The 19,686-nt window shown below is 38.8% G+C and overlaps 1 protein-coding gene across 1 annotated transcript in view; it reads right to left on the minus strand.

The window, feature by feature from the left end:
- The window catches only part of LOC124798995, a 146,076-nt gene extending 126,950 nt beyond the window's left edge, over positions 1–19,126 (minus strand). The window contains exon 1 of the mRNA XM_047262531.1: positions 19,022–19,126. Coding sequence (XP_047118487.1) covers positions 19,022–19,126 — 105 coding nt within the window. The remainder of the gene's footprint in view (positions 1–19,021) is intronic.
- Between the last annotated feature and the right edge of the window lie 560 nt (positions 19,127–19,686).

Here is a 19,686-nt window from a genome sequence, read left to right on the forward strand (position 1 = left end):
CAAGGAACACGGCATAAAGCTGGGCGTCGTTGTCCAGTGCGCTGTAGATCTCATGGAGGAACAGAGCGATCTGAGTTTCGCAGGATCTTTGTTTGAGGAATCCATGTTGATTTTTATAGAGGAGATATTCATTTTCCAAAAACGTGATAATTCTTGAGCATAAGACATATTCCATAATTATGCAACAGATTGACGTCAACGATATGGATCCATAATTGTGTAGATCTGTCTTACGGCCTTTCTTAAAAACGGGAATGACCTGCGTTTTTTTCCAGTCGTTAGGTACCTTTCGTTGCTCAAGCGATCTGCGATAAATTACTGCTAGAAGGGGAGCAAGTTCTTTCGCATAATCTTTATAGAATCTTATAGGTACCTCATCTGGTCCGGAAGCCTTTCCATCATCTGGTCCGGAAGCCTTTCCACTACTAAGCGATTGTAGCTGCGTTACAACCCGAACGGTTATTTCAATATCTGCCATTTCGATGTTCGTACGACGATTGAAAGGAAGGACAGTGTTACGATCTTCCGTTGTGAAACAACTTCGGAAGACCGAATTCAGTATTTCTCCCTTCTCTCTGTTATCTTCCGTTTCGTTGCCGATGTGGTCGCTCGATTTGTTCCTCAGGACACCCTCTGCAGCCCCTCGGAATCAGTCGCTACGTTTCTTGAACACTCTGTATATGCTCAATTTTTCGTTTGACGGCGGGCATGTGTTTTTCATACCAAGTATACAAGTATTTTGTATGCATTGGACGAACTCTGTAGGTTTTCAGTCGAAGTGTGGGCCTTAGAATATAACTTTTTTCCAGGGATTACTAGCACTCTAACGGGGAATGTTTGTAATTGTGGACCCTGCGTCACTTAATTTTCGTCCTTCACCCTCCACATTCTCACAAAAAACAGTTTTGCTAGAAGCCGTTGATCCTGAAGATTGGTCATTTCACACGGTCAGTGCTACTGCATGATAGTTCACTCGATATCCGTACTAATTCATGGCTACACTCAGTCCAGTACTCTTCAGTAAGAGAGAGCAAATAGAAGAGCAGGAAGGACTACATTGCCACCGTTCTCTCACTGTTCATACCCACAGAGCTACAGTGAGTATAGTACTTGGCTAACAGTGATGCCTTGATATCTGATGTATGCATACCTCAACTTTAGACTGGCACTTGTCCCGTTTCTGACATCCAATACACGTTTCTGATTTGAAGAACCACCAGGCAGTGTGACACATATCGAAATGTGCTAAATCATGATCTTAATCCCACAGAAAACGTCAGATTATTTGTAACAGTGGGTGAAACATAACAACCAACATATCCCCATTTTCATAGTTCTTCACAACCAAATCATCACTTACCGTTAATAGATGGGTACGGAAATACCTCAAGAAAACTGTGCACACTCTTCCTCTCCGAAATTAGCTCATTATCAAGCTTGTGGTCATGCTCCATGGTATTACCGCAATGTCTCCTTGAGTGCTCATGACTAACTTTTTTGTTCTGTGTGCTTGTCAAGGGCTAGGTCGAGTGATGGAATTGCCATACTTGATGTTGTGAGCTACTTTTTAAAATGGATGTGCACTATTACACCTTTTGTATATTGTCTGGTGCAGTCAGTTTGCAGCCAAATTTTTGAAGAACTCTCCTTGATAGTCAATGTTTCGCTGGCGCTTAACGATAAGTTAATGTTTTATTTCGCAATACACGTTTCACATGCTTGCAAATGTACTCACCATGAAGCTCAAAGGCATGAATCGGCCAAGTATAACCCCAGCACTCCCATGTTAACTACTCTCGGAAGTAGATGACACCAAAGCAACTTGTCCAATTACTGTAACTGTAATTGTAATTCCCCTATGTGTCTGACAGACGATGACAGAGATATTCGACGTGATGTATGGAAAATAAAAAGAAATCTATGTCGGCCAGTTCTGATACCCATTCAGTTTCAAACAATAATGCTTTAAGTTCACTTTGGAACGAATTCATGCCATTTGTAATGATATATTACCACTTGACAATGAGATCGCACAGTTTCGTGACTTGTATCACATCAACATGACGGATCACATCGGTAGTTAGTATACAGCTGGAATCAAGGTCGTTCTTAGTTAAGAGCTCCATGGTGGAGCCGCCCCAAAATATATTTTTCCAGTGATATAGTAGACAATTTAAATTACCGGGAATTTTCAACACAGATATAAATGACGGCTGTCAGATATTTTTTAGAACCATTGACATTGTGACTTCTTTTTTTTTTTAAGGATGTGGTAGCTAGTCGTATGGCTCCGCCTTGACTACTCGCCGTTCGAAGTTTGTAGTATTTTTATAAATCGCATCAAAGACTTTGTAAATACATAAATGAATCGCGAGCCAGATGTAATAATTTTTCCCTAAAGCTGTTACAGATATTATATACTTATATCTTCTTACGAAAGTCCCAACATTTGCGCAGAACGTTTCAGTTAGCGTTCTTTTATGGTGAAAATAAAGGCTAGGGAAACGGAGTGCTAGTCAATGGAGAAGGGATGATAGTATGAACCAGGCGTGATCTAGTTTAATTAGTAATCAGTCACAGTTTTTGCCTTGCCAAACGTGTCAGAGATCATAAGCCTCTTAGAAAACTGCTCCGTAAATAAAGGCAGATTCATCTCAGACTCAAGAGAATGCAAAACCTACCTGACAAACAGAATCTGAACGAAGCGAAAACGAGTGTACAGAGAACAATGAGACAAGCGTTAAAGGACTATGAAAGTAAGATTTTGTCAAAGAATCCGAGAAAAAACCCTAAGAGGCTTTGGCCTTACGTAAAATCAGTAAGCGGGTCGAAATCATCTATTCATTTACTCAGAGACCATACTGACACCGAAACAGAAGAGAACAAAGAAAATTCCGAAATACTGCATTCGCTCTTCCGAAAGTGTATAACCGCGAAAGGTCGTAGCACAATCCCTCCTTTCAATCATTGTGCGAACGTCGAAATGACACATACTGAGATAACTGGTCGCGGAACAGAAAAGCACCTGAAATCACTTTGAAGTGGAAAGGCATCAGGACACGATGAGCTACCTATACGATTCTAAAAAGACTCAGCGAAAGAACTTGCTACCCTTCTAGCAGCATTTTAATGTAGATCGCTTGAGCAACGAAGGGTACCTAGCGACTGAAAAAAAGCGCAGGTCATTCGTTTTTGAAAAGGGCAGTAGGACAGATGGACACACTTGTAGACCTATATCGTTAGCGTCAATCGGTTTTAGAATTAAGGTACATGTTTTATGTTCAAGAATTATGACGGTGCTCAATAAAAATCAACACGGATTCCGCAAACAGAGATCTTGTGGAACTCGGCTCTCTCTGATCCTCCATGAGATCCATAACGCTGTCGACAACGGTGCTCAGGTTGATGCTGTTTTTCTTGACTTCAGGAAGCATTTAACACTGTCCTGCACCACCGTTTAGCGAAAAACTTACGAGCTTATGAGCATCAGACCAGATTTGTGACTGGATTCAAGACTTCCTTGCAGAAAGAACTCATCACGTTGCTCTTAATGGAATAAAATCGACAGATGTCAAGATAATTTCAAGAGCACATCAAGGAAGTGTGACTGGGGCGTTAATTACAACGTAAGGGATTGATGTAGTAGAAAGCGTGCTCTTTAACACTGTTCGTAGACGATGTGATTACAGATAACAAAGCAGCAACGGCATATGGCAGTATCGATTTGCAGAATGACCTGCAGAGGATGGAATGATGCAGTCTCTGGCAGTTGACCCTGAATGTAAATAAATGTAACATATCGCCAATAGATAGGAAAAGAAAACCACTACGAACAACTGCACTATTTTGTCATGTGGATGTTTGTGTCACTCTGGCACAATATTTCGGCCACGTAACTCGTTGTTTTCTTCAGGTGCTGCCTGGACAAGATCCTTCAATACGGCAGTCTCAGGTAGCACCTGAAGAAGGCAACGAGTTACGTGGCCGAAATATTGTGCCAGAGCGACACAAACATCCGGCAGTAGATCCGTTTATTCCACATGTCAAGATCTCGCCGGGAAAGCCTGAAGTTACAACTACACTATTGATGAGAAACTCCTGAAATCAGAATCTACCGTAAAATATGTAGGAGTAACTATCCAGAGTGACCTTAACTGGAATGACCACATAAAACAAATAGTAGGAAAAGCAGATACCAGACTGAGATTCGTAGGAAGAATCGTAAGAAAATGTAAATCCACGAAAGAAGTGGCTTACAAGGCAGTTGTTCGATTCTTGAGTACTGTTTATCGATCTTCTATTAGTCCTACCTTATCATGTAGGGCTAATCGAAGAGACAGAGAAGATCCAACAACAAGCAGTGTGCTTCTTCCATGGATCGTTTGGTCGGCACGAGATCGTTACCGAGATGCCGAACAAACTGCACTGGCAGACGTTACAAAAGAGGCGTTATGCTTCACAGAGAGGTTTACTGTTGAAATTTCGAGGGAGCGCTTTCCGGTTAGAGGCGGACAACGTATGACCTCCTCCCGCATGTATAATGACCACAACGAGAAAATTCAAGACATTAGAGCCCATAGAGCTTCCCGACGGTTATTGTTCCCACGTGCATGCTAGAGTGACACAGTGTAGAGTGGATCAGTGAGTGGTACCAGAAGTACCCTACGCCACATACTATTAGGTAGCTTACAGGGTATGAAGTAGATAAAGAAATTTGGGGAGACGCGGACGAGGACCTGAACCACAGTCCTTCCGAAAGTCGATCCTGCGTCATATTTTTCGGCTGCTATTATGGCGAGAAATTTGCGACTCGCAACTACCAGACGTGCTGCGGCAGATGCAGTGAGGGTTTCGAAACATTTTCTGCCTGACGTATTTGTTTAGTAATGAATATATTGCTCCAGATTTTATTAACATGAGTACTGAAATAGAGGTCGCTGACAGGCAATAAACGAAACAAAGCGCGAAGCAATTACTGGAATATTGTTTTTCAATACAGCATTCGCTGCAGGAAAATCACATGAAAACATAATTACAGAGCTGAAATGAGCTATGCGCTCATGAGAACTCAAAGCTGTTTCTCTGTTCTTCCTCATCGATAGACGAAAATGTTATCCCTAAAAGGGCAGAGCCACGGTAAATATCACCAGTGAAATATTTTGGAACTTCAAATGAGGATGACGATCTTTATAGATTAGAATTAGATTTAACCACTTTGGATACCTGCAATCAACCGCAAAATATTCCGCGCAGATGGCGTAAGTCACCCTTTATAAAATGCTAGCATTTTCGTAAAAATGATTTAACATTTCATGATGAAGACGATGTGAGTTATAACGTATGTCCATTTTTGTGGTTCGTGGTTCAAATTTGACAAATACCTGAAAAACAGAGTCAGTGTGAAAAGAATGTGAACTACAGGAACGGTACAAGAGAGCCATATTTTGTCAACGGTAATCAGTTTCAAATTCGACAGGAATTGCTGGTGTGAGTGAATGCAACCGATTTCCGAGCGAACATTGCGAAGGAACCTTCTCAAAACGGACGTTTAGGTTCTGGTACTTCGCAAAAGGTCACTACTCGCAGCGGCGCTTAAAACCTCCGTTTCAATGGTCCCAACAACGCAGCAACTGAGCGATGGCCGACAGTAGGCGCATAGTGTTTTGCGACGAGTCGCGAGGGGTTTAACAAATTGTATACGGACCCGTGGTTCAGGGGCAGCGATGAAGGACTTGCAGGGTCCTGGGGTTCGAAGATTTTCCCATATAAATTCTGAATAAAAATCATCAGCAATGACCGCTGAAGACTTGTTGTGAAGGGAGTTTCCATCGTTCTTCCAACGGCTTTGTCAAAGACGGTGGAAGAGCGGACAGAGTTTCAGACAACCTCTTGTCCTTGGAGTGGGAATGAGCCACTAAAGGTGGAAGACTCAGCCGTAATGAACTGCATGAGGATGTAGAAGGCAGTGAGTTAGTCACAGAAGATATCTCATTAGGTCATGTGGCCTGTAATTGAAAAACGTGTCATGAATCTCTCCGCTTCCAAAACATTCTCAGATTAGTCTCAAGTTTGGGTCTCTCTGGGGGGGGGGGGGGGGATTCCGAGGGAGGGGTAACCACTAGAAAAGCGTTGAATAACCAACGAAAGAATAACATACTACAAGCCGGGCGTCGAATTCCAGAAATTTGAATGTGGTAGGGAAACTAGGAAATCTGTGAAGGCAAATGCAAAGGCTCATTCTAGATAGAGTTGAGTCGGATCCATCAAATATATTACAGCTATTGCAGGTTAGTCCTATTTTGCGTTATCACTCGTCATTAATTTGTGAGGGAAGCATGCCTCTCAGAAGGAATCAGTCAGTTTATCCTCCGTAGTTACATCGATTGTTGATATTTTTTTGTTCTTGTATACCTTTCCTGTTATTTAATCCAGTACGCGCAACTGAGATGAGCAAATTTGAGTTTTATGAGGATGGCCTTATGTTTGCATGCTAATGCAGTTTTAGAAAGGTAGAGAGGTTTAGTTTGACCAGGTAAATACATTTAAATTGATACAGGGATCATCATCTTTGCGTACATCCTCTTCGCTGAAAACCGAGGGATGGTCACAGCTCATCCGGTAAAAGCACACATTGCTGCTGAGACTGGATATGAACGGACGTGGTTTCGGATATTCTGCGGATGGACGTATTTGAATTTACTTAGTGTATGAAATTTATGTTCAGTAATATTTATTTGAGAATTTTCATTATTAGAAATTTTGGGTTACCATATGGTGTTCAGTATAAAGAGAATTTATTCTCCAATACAGTTAGTAAAATGTATGAAGTAAACTTATAAAAGTAAAATGTATAAAATAAATTTGCAGAGCACAACTGTGTGAAATGTGGAACTGAATTTTGTATTGTTATTTCATTTCATGGGTTTGAAATTTTGTGGCTTTGTCCAGCTGACCTTGATGGAAATCAGCTGTCTTCTTCCATTACTTCTCGGTAAATGGTTTCTCCTTCAGTGCTTATGCAATATTTGTATAGATTTCCAAATTTGATTTTTCTAAGAAAGGAAACAGGGTTTTTCGTGGGATGGAGCTGAAATCGTGGAGCAGACTTGATACCTATAGAGATGAATTAATTTTCTTCATTTTGGAGTTTTGCAGTTTAATAGAGTCTTTCCAGTTCGGCACATTCAGTGCTTTGAGCTAAGACTACCTGTCGGGTATGCTGTGGACTGTGCAGTGGTTATCAGTAATGAATTTCTTCATCTCTGTTTCTTCGATGAATAAACAACCTTGTGATTACGAGATTACCATCCTAAACAATGTGTTTTTTGTGTGAACATACCCACCTGTCTACTATCACTATTCAGTATAGATACATTGATGAAATGGTCGTATGGCATTGATGACGAGGTGTCCCCACCTGGAGAAGTTCAACCGCCGAACTGCAAGACTTTTCAGTTGAAGCCACACTGGGCGAACTACGTGTCGATGATGATGAATTGATGATGAGGACAATACAACACCTATTCCCCGAGAGGAGAAAAACTCCGACCGGTCCAGGAATCGAACCTGGGCCCGCAGCATGGCAGTCTGAGGCGCTGACCGCTTTCGTTTCATGATTACAAAGGAACCTAAACAAAAGGGACTATTTGCCACCGCCATTTCAACCCTAAAAAAAATAATTCTGCGCCACTTCAGGCGAAGGCCCTTAACCTAGCTTATCCCAACAGTTCTACCTAAACTAAGAAAGGAGAAAATCCACTCAGATAAGAGGGCGGACAGATATGTTGGCAAATTTAATTTTATGTAAAGGGGGGACGAAGCCTGTGCATTATGCTGATAAATGTAGTTTCTTTGTGTGTATTTGAATCAAGTCGAAAATGATTATAAATAAATCATTCCTAAGGAATGTTTAAAAGAAATTCAAGAGCTAATGTTTGATAATCTCCTAAGAATCCTAAATGCATATACAAAATAATATACATTTCTCATGAGTAAAGTTAGTTATGATGCTTTGACACTTTGTTGATTAATTTAAATGAAATAAAGTTACTCGCTGCATTTTTATAGGGTGACATTATTAGCTGCAGGTATGTGGGCCTTAAATTAAATAACATATTGACGAAAGAAAGTATATTAAAGTAACGATTTTTTTTGCGAGGGTGCAAGGAAAAAGCGTTTCATGTCGCCACTGTAGTGAAAATTCTAGAGGGGATAGAAGCAGGAAACATTTACATGTTCGAACCTGCCAGGATATTTTATATTTTTATAGCGTAGTAACCATTTAGTTGTCGAGTTATATGAGAGTATCATATTATTGTCATTAAAATAGAAACCATTTATAGTGGTGGCCAGTGAAGTAAAAAGTATTAAGCCTTATTTTCATCATGAATCAGCCTCAATAGAGACCAAAATCAACATAAAAATAATGTAACCTCAACTTACCGACCATAAATTTTGTACAGGCCCATAAAAATAGATGGAAACGTACATTAAAAAAGCCGCATCTGATGAAGATATAATACTCTTCATGATAATAAAAGAGAAAAAACGATGTGAACAATACCACAGTCACATGAGAAGTAAACTGTGACGATTCTCACCACCAGCACATGATACCGGAACGTGAAACATTTATATACTGTGTAAGATTGTCATGAGAAGAAAGAGGTGGTGATACTCGTAACCTTGGTTTTCGCAAAAAGAGTAAGTAAAATGTCGTACAAAAATTTTGTGTATCGTCATTTCACACTACAGGACGTAAAGATCGCTATGTTGCAACTGTAATCTGGCTCTTATTGAGATAGAGTCTTTTATATATTTATTTTTAATTCGAAATTGTTAGTCAATATTGCGATCATTTACTACTGAGCTTAATTTCGTGCTGCTGGGTTAGAAGTTTTATTTGTAACGTCTTGAGTTCTGGCCATCCTCGTAGACCATCTAGACGATTGTTTGTGAAGTACACGTATAGCATCGCTAAGAGCAAATCTATAAACTACTCGAAAAAACTGAGCACGTCTGTCCGCTATAAAAGTTTGTGCGGAACTCTGAAGAGACAATACGAAGCAGAGCAAAACGAAAAGCTCTACACCCAGCTGTGTGGGGCATGTGAAGCAACGTGTAAAATTATTGTTTCAGACAAGATTAAATTAACAGCATAAACCAACCGCTTTGGCCACAACTAACTGATAAATGACCAAGCGATTCTGAACCTAAATTTTGGGGAAAAAATTTAAAAGAGTATGCAAATCAACACTGCTGTTTACAGATAATTGAGATCTCTTTTTTCTACGATGTAATTATACAGTCCAACAGAATAAGAGAATTTTTCAGAATTGAGTTTTAAACAGACCAATGGCCAATTGACATAGGGAGTGATTTACTTCCAGAATATTTTCAAATCCTGTGAGTTAGAAAGAGTACAGTACCTATAAAACAGTAGACTAGAAAGTGGGACAAAATGTCTTACCTGGAATCCGTTATTTAATCTCTTAGGAAAGCAGAAACTCCTTCACAAATTGTGTGCTTGGCAAATTGCACTTGTCGCTACAACACGAAAGAATCTCTCTGTCTGTGCAAGTGTCTCTGTCTGTGCAAGTGCTCAAGTCATGCCAGGAGAAAAAAGGACTTCGAGGAATTTTATAGAAACTGGGCATCGGAATAAAACCACGAATTTTCCCTCTCTGTCCGTGCTTTGCAATTCTACGAACATTGGGTGGCTATGAACCCTCAATTATTACCGCACACTAAGCACGTTCACAAGGAACAGTTGACGACCTTCAGTACTCTAATTCGAACATTCACAAAAAATTAAGAAAAACAGTATTTATCTCTGAACTAAATTGTTGCTGAGCTCAATCTTTCTCTGCTTTGTGCTAATTTTGTAATCTCCCTCAACTTTTTTACCCAATTGAATCTTTTTCTACGCCTACATCCGTTTCCGCAACAGTTCCTTTCAGTGCGAGGTAAAGTATTCCTATAGAGCACATAATCTACGAGCCTGCCCTTTATCTAGTAATGGTTTTCCAAGGATCTCCTTCATTAACAATTCTTCCCACTACGTCTTCATTTTATACTTCATGCAGTCACTTTCTTTAATATTCTTATCTTTCTGTCTTTGCTTCCAAATTTGCCACGTTTCACGCATCATTTCCACTGAATATTGGGGCCTAGGTGTGTAAAGCGATATCTTCCTGACATTAATGTCGCTATTTGACGCCTAAATATCAGTTTTGTTCTTCTTTTCTTCTCGGTTTATTACTAACGTCTTTCTTGCGCAGTCTTGTATAATATTGCGTCCCAAACAGCTACTGCATCTCCTTCCTTTTGTTTTAAGATTGGTCCAGAGTTATCCCACATTTCATATTCATTATTCTTACCATTCCACTCAACAGGTCTAATTATATATCTACACAAAAAACATTGTACACACTCACAAATCCTTTGCCATATAAACCTATATCTTATAAAAAAAACTGTATTTATGAACGAAATACTTCTTTAGCTTTTTCATCTCTTTGCATTACAATGAATTGTCAAATACGACAGTGTAGTTTATCTATGGACGAATAAACTATATAAGTAAGCAACTTGAGTGTTATTGTTTTTTCTCTCACAGTTTTTTCTCTCACACTCTTCATTTCTTCTATGGATCACAACTTAAGCTACAGAGAAGGTTACAAAAACTTGAAGCATGTATGAAGGCAAACATGAATGCGTCGCTCTTTGCCCTCGATTGGTTTTCATGAGTATTGTAAATGACTCGTGTGTGTCTTCTTCGAAGGATTTAAATTTCACTTGTGTAGTCAAAACCGTTCTCCAGACTCATGAATACTGCCGATCTGTGTTGGATGTTTTTTAGTCTTCCTTCCAATACGAAATGAAATCACAGAATTGTTTCTCTGGTAACTATGCTTACTTCCAACAAACTAATTTGACTACATTTCCCCCCTATTTTTCCGTATAATGTTACACCAGATTTCCACTCTTGAGATACATTGATCATGTTGTGATTCTCACATTCAAACATTCAATCTCTCGCTCCTTCTTTGGTAGCGCGCAGATTTTCCTAGAAATATGGTACTCATTTCTAGCTGTCACAACTTATTAACCCAAGATCACAAAAGCTCCTATAATTACACTTGTCACAGATTTTAGTTGTCCTGATAACTTATTTGAGCTCAGATAAGTCATTATTTTGTCAAATGATGTGTAATGTTCTTGGCAATGATGTTCGTTTATAATCTCTGGCTTTCGTTCCAGCAGCAAAAGTTTTACTTGTTTATTGAGGCTGTATTTCAGCCTAAATGTACTCTAATAATTTTCTCAGTATCAGATTTTTCTACTGGAGGTTAATTTGAGAATATGCAATACCAACAGAGCAACTAATTTCTGTTTGGAAACACGAGATGTAGAGGGCTATGAAATTGAATTCCTAGAAATTTCCTGATGGTGACAATTTACACTAGCCGAGCACTCATCTGCCGCGAGAAGTTGTTCCGTCTTACTACGGAGATATAATTAATTATGGCGCTAGGTGATATTGATTAAACGTTGGAAAACAAAATTTGTCATTCCCATACTCGTGACCTATGAAGATTCTTCAATTGTCGGATGTTATAGTCCAATGGTATCACTATCGTGCACAGGAAATCATCTTTGGGGTGACCCAACCAGATATGATGTACTAATGCTCTAAGAGCATTGCACTTGATAACGGCATAAAAGCCTAACTCTAAGAGTGTAGAGAAGAAAAATATGTATAGAAGAAGAACACAGCAATGTACAGTTAAATGGTGATGTATTCTTTCAAAAGAAAAAAAAGATAAAAAATTGGAAGTTGACAAAGCAGACACTAGAATGGTGGCTTCAGTGAAGGAACGTTCTCAAATTTTATTAGGGAAGTTAAATTTAGACTACCTCAGAACGGAATATTCAGCTCATTACTTTAGAGAACTTATACGCTGGATATAGAAGCTATTATTTCCCCATCCACGAAAACAAAGCAGTAAGCATGTGACATTCGTTTATATTGGAAAGAACATGTGAAAGGGGGACTGTCTTATATGCCATGACGATTTCCAGGTAGTTTTGGTCATAAATGTGGATGAAAGTGCCAATTTGATAAATGTACTCAACCACTGTAATATTATATTCTTTAGCCGGAGAGGTTACTTCTTTTGAGGAGAGTAGTAGTATGTGTTGGACAGTCTGACAATGTACTTAGTTTGAAAACTGATGGAGGCAGACCTGTTGTGTACTGGTGGCAGCATTATTTAAAATGGAATTTTGTAATAATCTATTTTCACGAAAGAAAATGAGATTATGTTAATGGAAGAATCTCAAAAACCCAAAACTTAAGTTAATTCACTTTTTTTTGTATATTTGTAACTGTCTAGTTTCTTACTGTTAGAACATTGCGTATGGTTGAAGTTTGCCGTAAAAATTTTGTAATTCAACACATGATTCTGTCTTGCAGTTGAAACAAGTGTCAAGGAAGGAAATTGTACACAAGAGAGTTAAGAAATGTGTTGCTAATTCGTCTACGTGTGAAAAGGTTACGAAAATGCGTATTGTTGCCATGACTTAATAAAGCATGGTTAAACTTAGTCTTTGTTATCATTTATTAGTCGTTAAGATGAATTGTGCATTTTCATTTACTTTCATGGCTGTATGCACGCTCGCATTGCACATCACGAGCTGTGTCCTGAGAAGCATGTAATGAAAATTGATAACATACCGTCTTGAATTGCCATCGGAAGTACGCCAAATGAAATTTGGTTTTGGATAGTGACATCAGTATTACTAATAGTGACAAGTTGCAGAGCAGACGAGCGTTTCGTGCGCACAAGTATGACGGTAAATTTAATTTTTCATCAAACTTCGTGTCCACTGTAAGGCGCAGATTGTTAAAGTTATTTGTGAAAATAATATCAGTTCAGAGACTTAATACCAATAGAAGATTTCAGTAAAATGCTATTTTGTGAACTTGCAAGCAGTTTGAACAGAAACTCAGATGTGTTAATTCTTACGTTTCATTTGTTGTGTAGTTACAATAACACCTCTGATACAGTGATTGTTTGCAAGACTAAAGTAAAGTTCAACAATATTCAGGGCCAACATTTTAATCTGAGTCATTTTGTTGTGGAGTCAGATGAGGTATGTAAATCTCGTTGAAAAAGGACTGCTCTATCGCAGAAGAATTGTTTGATGTACCAATTAGTCTGGATTTAACACTGTGTTGCGTGAGCGTCAAATATTTCTGTTCAAAACCAAGTTCTCACGTAGTGCTGTTGCTCTGCACCAATATGTACACATTCCGATATCTTTTTTCTGTTACCAACTTGAGACTTATAAACATGAATTTAGAAAAATAACAAACTTTCACATGCTTTAAGTGGAAGAGGACTTGCAATACGGCTGGTAGATACGGCTTATAGCAATGAATTAGAAACGTCACCTTCGAGGTTAACAGCAGCAATATTCACAAGGCAAGTCGTTACAGTGTAGCGACCATAATTCTAATTTTTTAAATTTTTACACTAAAATCGAAAATATAAGTTCTTTGACTGATTTCATTCTCGATTAACATGGACTTGTCACATAAACAATTATTATGTCTTACTTGGAAGTCGTAACTACAAATAAATGAGAATTGCTGTAAATATCAATACAGTCGCTGAATTTCTCAAGGCGTTTGAACCTCTATGACTCATGACAATATGAATGCTTGCATCCGTTTTACTCATTTTATTAATGTTGACAACTATTCTTTTTCAGTACCCTATCACCTAATAATGACTTAAGATCGAAAATGCAGTCGTGGAAGTTGTAATAAATAAGACAGTCAACGGCAAACAACACGTAATTATAAAAATCAGCGTAATTGTAATCCAAAATAAATACTATTGTGTACATTGTATGCATCCAAAAGCAAGAGAATATAGAAAATGCACCACCAGTTGAGACCTAGAATTTTAATGTGCAATGAGTCGGTATTCTGCAAGCGTCGAAGTACATATGGAGATAGCAATAAACAAAATTTTACCAAGAACAGGCATTGTCTGCAGGGGAAGCGACTGTTAAAGCTAAGTAAACAACCGCAAGTCGCATTTTGTTTTTTTTATTATGACCGGTCTCGCCCTTCAAATGAACTAGAGCATCATTAGAATACACAGTTTAAAGTTGGCTGATGGCATTAAAGTTGGCTGACAGCTCTAAAGATTAATTTGGCTGTACTATAGTACTTATTTAAAAAACGTTGAAAGTATATTAGTAAATGGTGACACTCGATTTCAGTGTCATCATTTACTACTGTACTACAAAAGGATTGAAAACAAATGATGTACTTCATGTATCCCCACTGCTATCTATTTGTTCCATAAAGATTTTGGTTTGATTCTACTCAGACGGCGAGGTTCAGAAATAGCATCACTAGCATTTATATTTGCCTCTGACTTTACTTTTAGAAACATGCTGTGATAAAGAAACTGCAACAAACTGTCTAGTTATATTGATAATGTATCAACAGGAACCTGAATTCCTCTCGTTTCTGCAAACATAGGTAATTCGGGGAGTGCATCAAAATGACACCATTCATTATGAAGGGCAGAAACCTGACTAATAGAAACTTGTGCATTAGCTTCTTCATACTCACTACCATGTTTCTGTCAGCAGCACAGGTTTCGCTCTCCAGCTCACTTGATACATCGTCGTCTTCTGAAAAATCGCCAATGTCGTCTGAAAGATCGTCACGTTCTGAGCCATTGTTCAAGAGCTCTTCAATCTCTAAGTTGACAAGCAATGTCTGTTAGCCATATACACTATTTATATGTTTTTACACACAGGAAGGATGCACACAATAGCACAACACTGCAGCCGATATAGGAAAAAAAAAAAAAAACAGGCTTCAAAAATATTCCGAGCGCGCGCGTCAGTTCACGCAACACCGGCACCATTCACGAGAGACTGGCACGCACTAGCCATCAACAATGCTCTTACGACAAGCCAAACAATTAGACTCACCACTTACAAACGTAAAACACGCGTTTAAATCATGAATAAATAAGTCGGAAGGAAGAACGTATGACTTACGTCCGTCGGATTTTATGGTTAAAACGTAGTGAACTTATCCAGTACGTCCGTCGGCCCCAATGCGTTAAAGGATGCCATTCGAGGAAGACATTTTGAGGACGATGACGAGGTGATTCACATAGTGAAGCACTGGCTCCGCCACCAGGACATGGATTGGTACCGACGGAACACAAACGCCCTTGTTTAACGCTGGAAGGAGGTCATAGAACATGGTGGAGATAACGTGGAATAATAAGGTGTGTAGATAAAACACCATTCTTTCGTGTGTGGAACTCTCATTGTGTTCAATAAAGACTTGTTGAAGAAAAAGAATGCCGAGCATTAGTTTCCAGACAACCCTCGCACTTACACAGAAGTAAATGTAAAATTTTACTAGTCAGAATTTCATAGATTCACTGTAATCTACATTATGCTGCTTTGCCAAGAGGACTGGAACAAACAAAGAGGCAATTACTACTCAACAGCTCAAGATAAGGTCGCATCGGAAGCTAGGTTCCACAAAACCAACTGAAGAAGCATCTCCAGTTTAATAAGGACTCACCCTAAACCATAATAATTTTTCAAGTGATTGGTATCACCTTGGACTTCATGAGATGTCCTACTAAACAAATAGGGGTAATTAAGAAACTAGTGAAGGAAAACGTACCTCTCCCTTCGTTCGACAGTACTCTGTTGGGATCAGGAGTAATTACCGACTGCGACCTAGAGATAATTTTTTTTAGAAAAATAATCTATAGATTTAGTGCATATTCATCGCAAGTACCATAAGGCCTACATGGCAGTTATTGGAAAAAATGAGTGGGATTACTTTTAATTCCATTGTTTATGATAGTATTTTATTAGCTACAGTTATTCCCTTTCTACTGTAAAATTTGATTTTAATCCCTCATTATCATCACACGAGATGTTCAGTACTTTAATGAAACTTATATTCTAAGTGTATGTTTAATGTAAATGTGAGCACAGAGGATGGTTGTGCGAAAAGGGTCTGGATTAAAATAAAGAAACAATTCCTCTGCTCCATCGTAAAATGTAATACATTTCCTTTAATGGAGTAACTGCTACCCAGGAGGGTATTTAAACACTATTTTGATGAAGCCATATAGAGTTCTCCATAATTGGCTGTGGTTAATGGGGTGTAACGTAAATGTTATCCTGCAGTAACACGGAGAACGGTACACATATCCTCATCTGGGTTGCTTAACGCTGCGTGCATTAACTCTAATTACAACCAACGCGTTACGGCCTGCGTGTGCAAGAGTAGCCTCGTAATAGTTGGAATATGATGCTAGGCGTTGCGTAAGCGAGAGATCAAAAAACCGCACAGGAGTGGACGTGCCCCTGCCAAGGCGTACATAGACAGTTGGTGCTGCTCAGTAGGAATAAAAATATGTTTCGAGTGCTCGGTGGTAAAAAGACATGGCGCTGCGGTATGAGATGGTATATCTTACAATGTAAACATGAAGTGAACCTTAAAAGCATTCCAGATATGAAGTCAGCTCGGTGACTGTATTCTTGTATATCTGTCCTTTCTTTCCTCTTGTACGTGGTAGAGGTAACACAGAAAACATTGGCATCTTTCACTGCAAATAATTAATTTCTATTACTGTAAAGATTGGTGAGCCTATCAGGTAACACCGTGTTGGTGGGGAAGCCGATGCATCCCAATCTGCTGGTCTGAGGAAACTGCGAAATACTTAAATTTGCTGCCATACTCGTGACTGGAACATTCTCCCACCACATGAGCAGTACGCAAATCTTTCCCTTCAGAAAAAAAGTATATATATATATATATATATATATATATATATATATATATATATATACTGTCGTACGTCTTTAAGTACTTTTTGAAGCACGTTAGTGCGTTAGTTGTGCCTTGGACAACGTCTACTGGACGTACAGTATGTGCAAAGAACAACAATAACTGGGAGCAGAATTATAGACTGGAAAGTCATCTACGTAATCTGCAGACCGCAAGAAAACCGAATATTGTCTAGTATTAAGCAAATGAGTTCTCTGTATGAAATGATCATGCATCGCCACAGTTCGCCTAAAGCTCGTATAAGGATATCGAAGATAAAGATGACTTTTAGCTTAACGGAGGCAAATGCTGAAACGTTTTCCAGCTGTGCACGCGCGTGACCTATTAATAAGATTGCACCTAGAATTAAAAATTTACCTTTGTTTCTTATCTTGTAGTCATGCAACCACCTACTTCTTACTCAAGTATCTGTTGAGGTGACGAATCACTGTGCAGCCAATAGGGTAAGCTCATGTTAATGGGGACAGTCGCTGAATAGGGACAACTTTGGAATATTGATTCATCAGAAGAAACGAACAGCGTAGAAGAAGTTGCTGCCATCTCTAGATTATCGTCTGTAATTGATGTATCAAAAAAACGCCTAAGAGGGTTCCAGTTTAGAGACTTATTGAAGGTAAGGGGAACAGACACTTGCGATTTCTAATATTTTGTTTCTTTAAATTTAGTATAATAAGTCAATCGTTACTTTGATTATACATTCTTTTGTGGTATATAATAAATGGGAGAGCTGGAAGGAGTTCAGAGTATTTCTTCTGTTCATGGAGAACAGTTTGTGTTACTGACATCTGTAAATTAGAAACACTACTTTTTGGTTGAATAGGGACACTAAATTAAGCCTGAATAACGACATAACATTTTACTAATATAGTTTTTACTGTTCTCTCGCAGATGTGTAATGATAAACGCGGTTGAACGGAAGATGATTTGGACAAAGTTATTATTGTGTTCCACCAAGGGAGGAGCATACGTCATGCCCGCAGAACTATTTGGCTTCTGAAGACGACGAATGGACAATTATGTTTATCGTTGGACAAGAAAAGCATTTAGAAAAATGGATGCTTAGTTTCTCGATTTGCGGTTTCAGATTGGTTTCTGACGTTTTAGGAAAAGCTGTTTTCTTCTTCGTAGAGTAAAATGGAATGGAACATAAGTTTTTGAAACAATAACAAATGGCAGTCTCGACATAACATTCAGGTGGGCTGAAGGTCTCTTTTCATATCGGTGCAAGGGCCTTAATAAGCATGTCGTTGAGCAATATTTTATTTTATTGGATAAAACCATGGAGAATCGTCCTGAGACACTCAGTATACCTCTTTAATATATATGTGCAGCATATGACAATTAAAAAAGAAGAAATGTTATTGTAACACTGTCCCGGTTCACCTCAGTGACTGTCCCGACTCATCCTCACTGGCAACAGTAAATAAGGAGACGTGGTATCTAATTGTTATCTTTAATACATTCTGTATGTATTCGATTATAAAAGCAATGTGCCCTATAACTTGTTGCTTAAATGTTGTGGTAAAGAATGTACTAGAAAATTTACTGTTTCTAGTAACAATAAGACAAGTATTATAAATTTTCAGATTTTTGTCCCGATTCACCCGAGCTTACCTACAACGGCACAAAAATCAAATACCTGTTCAGCTGCCTTGACCTAGATTCTTTGTATTATTTAAAAAAAATTACTTCTGGAAATAAATGATTCCTGTAGCAATATCACCTCACGAATAAGTAATGCTTCTGTATCCGTCAACAAAATTCGTTTTCTTTGACTTCTCAAAGACCTTATGTTTTAATGCTTTTTCTCGCTAATTGTAATCGAAACTTGCAAAATATCGCACCCAATTGTAGACGTAGTATTTGTCTCATTTATTAACATATTACGCAGGAACAATTCACAAAAAAGTGCCGATCGAATGCACAGACCGAGTCCAGGCGTAATCATCAGTGAAAAGCTAGCGAGAATTTGGTCACACAGGAACATTTCAGCAAAAACCTCAGACTGACTGGCAGTGGGGCATAGGGAGCCCCAATAGGAAATAATTGGGAAGGGAATTACAGCATTTGACGCACAACCAAGGTAACCTCCAAAAGACCTACGTCTGGCCTTCTTATGCAGCCCCGGAGACCAATGGTTCGCGCCAGGTCGTCGCATCGGAGGGTTGTGTCTGCTGCATGTAGCGCCGCCGCTTTTGCTGCAAGCATGACGAATAGTTTGCCGCCGAGATACTATCTGGAAAACCTTTTCGTCGGAATCACAGTCGGAGTCACTGACGGATATAGTTCTGATCTTACCAAGGGAAGTACGTCATTAATGTAGCTCATTTTTTCTTTAGCCGTCAACCGTTGAGCAAAAGGATATAAAAGATCTCGTAAATACTTTTTAGTGACCGGTAGACCTCAATGGATGACTAAGGTATCAGAGTAATGACTGTTGTGGGAGAAGCTTACCTTTTTCAAATTTGTAACACACAGTAAACACTTTAAATTTTAGCACTAAGAGTAGGAAAAAATTGAAGCTGTTACTCATTGACTGCATGGCTAAAAAACCTTCTGTTAAACCAAACGAAAGTAAAGCGGGAAAGAGAAATCCTAACATTTACGCTATGGTGTTGTTACTGTATCATTTTCTGCTTTTGTATCTTTAGTCATTAATCAAAGTTGATACAGCAAATTTTTGTCGAGTATTCTGCTCATCAGGCTACTTTGCAGAGAGATTCTACGGAAAGTGTAACTGCAGCAGGAAAATCTCATAGGGACTGGTA

The sequence above is a fragment of the Schistocerca piceifrons genome, chromosome 5 (assembly GCF_021461385.2).
Source record: "Schistocerca piceifrons isolate TAMUIC-IGC-003096 chromosome 5, iqSchPice1.1, whole genome shotgun sequence".
Lineage (NCBI taxonomy): Eukaryota > Metazoa > Arthropoda > Insecta > Orthoptera > Acrididae > Schistocerca > Schistocerca piceifrons.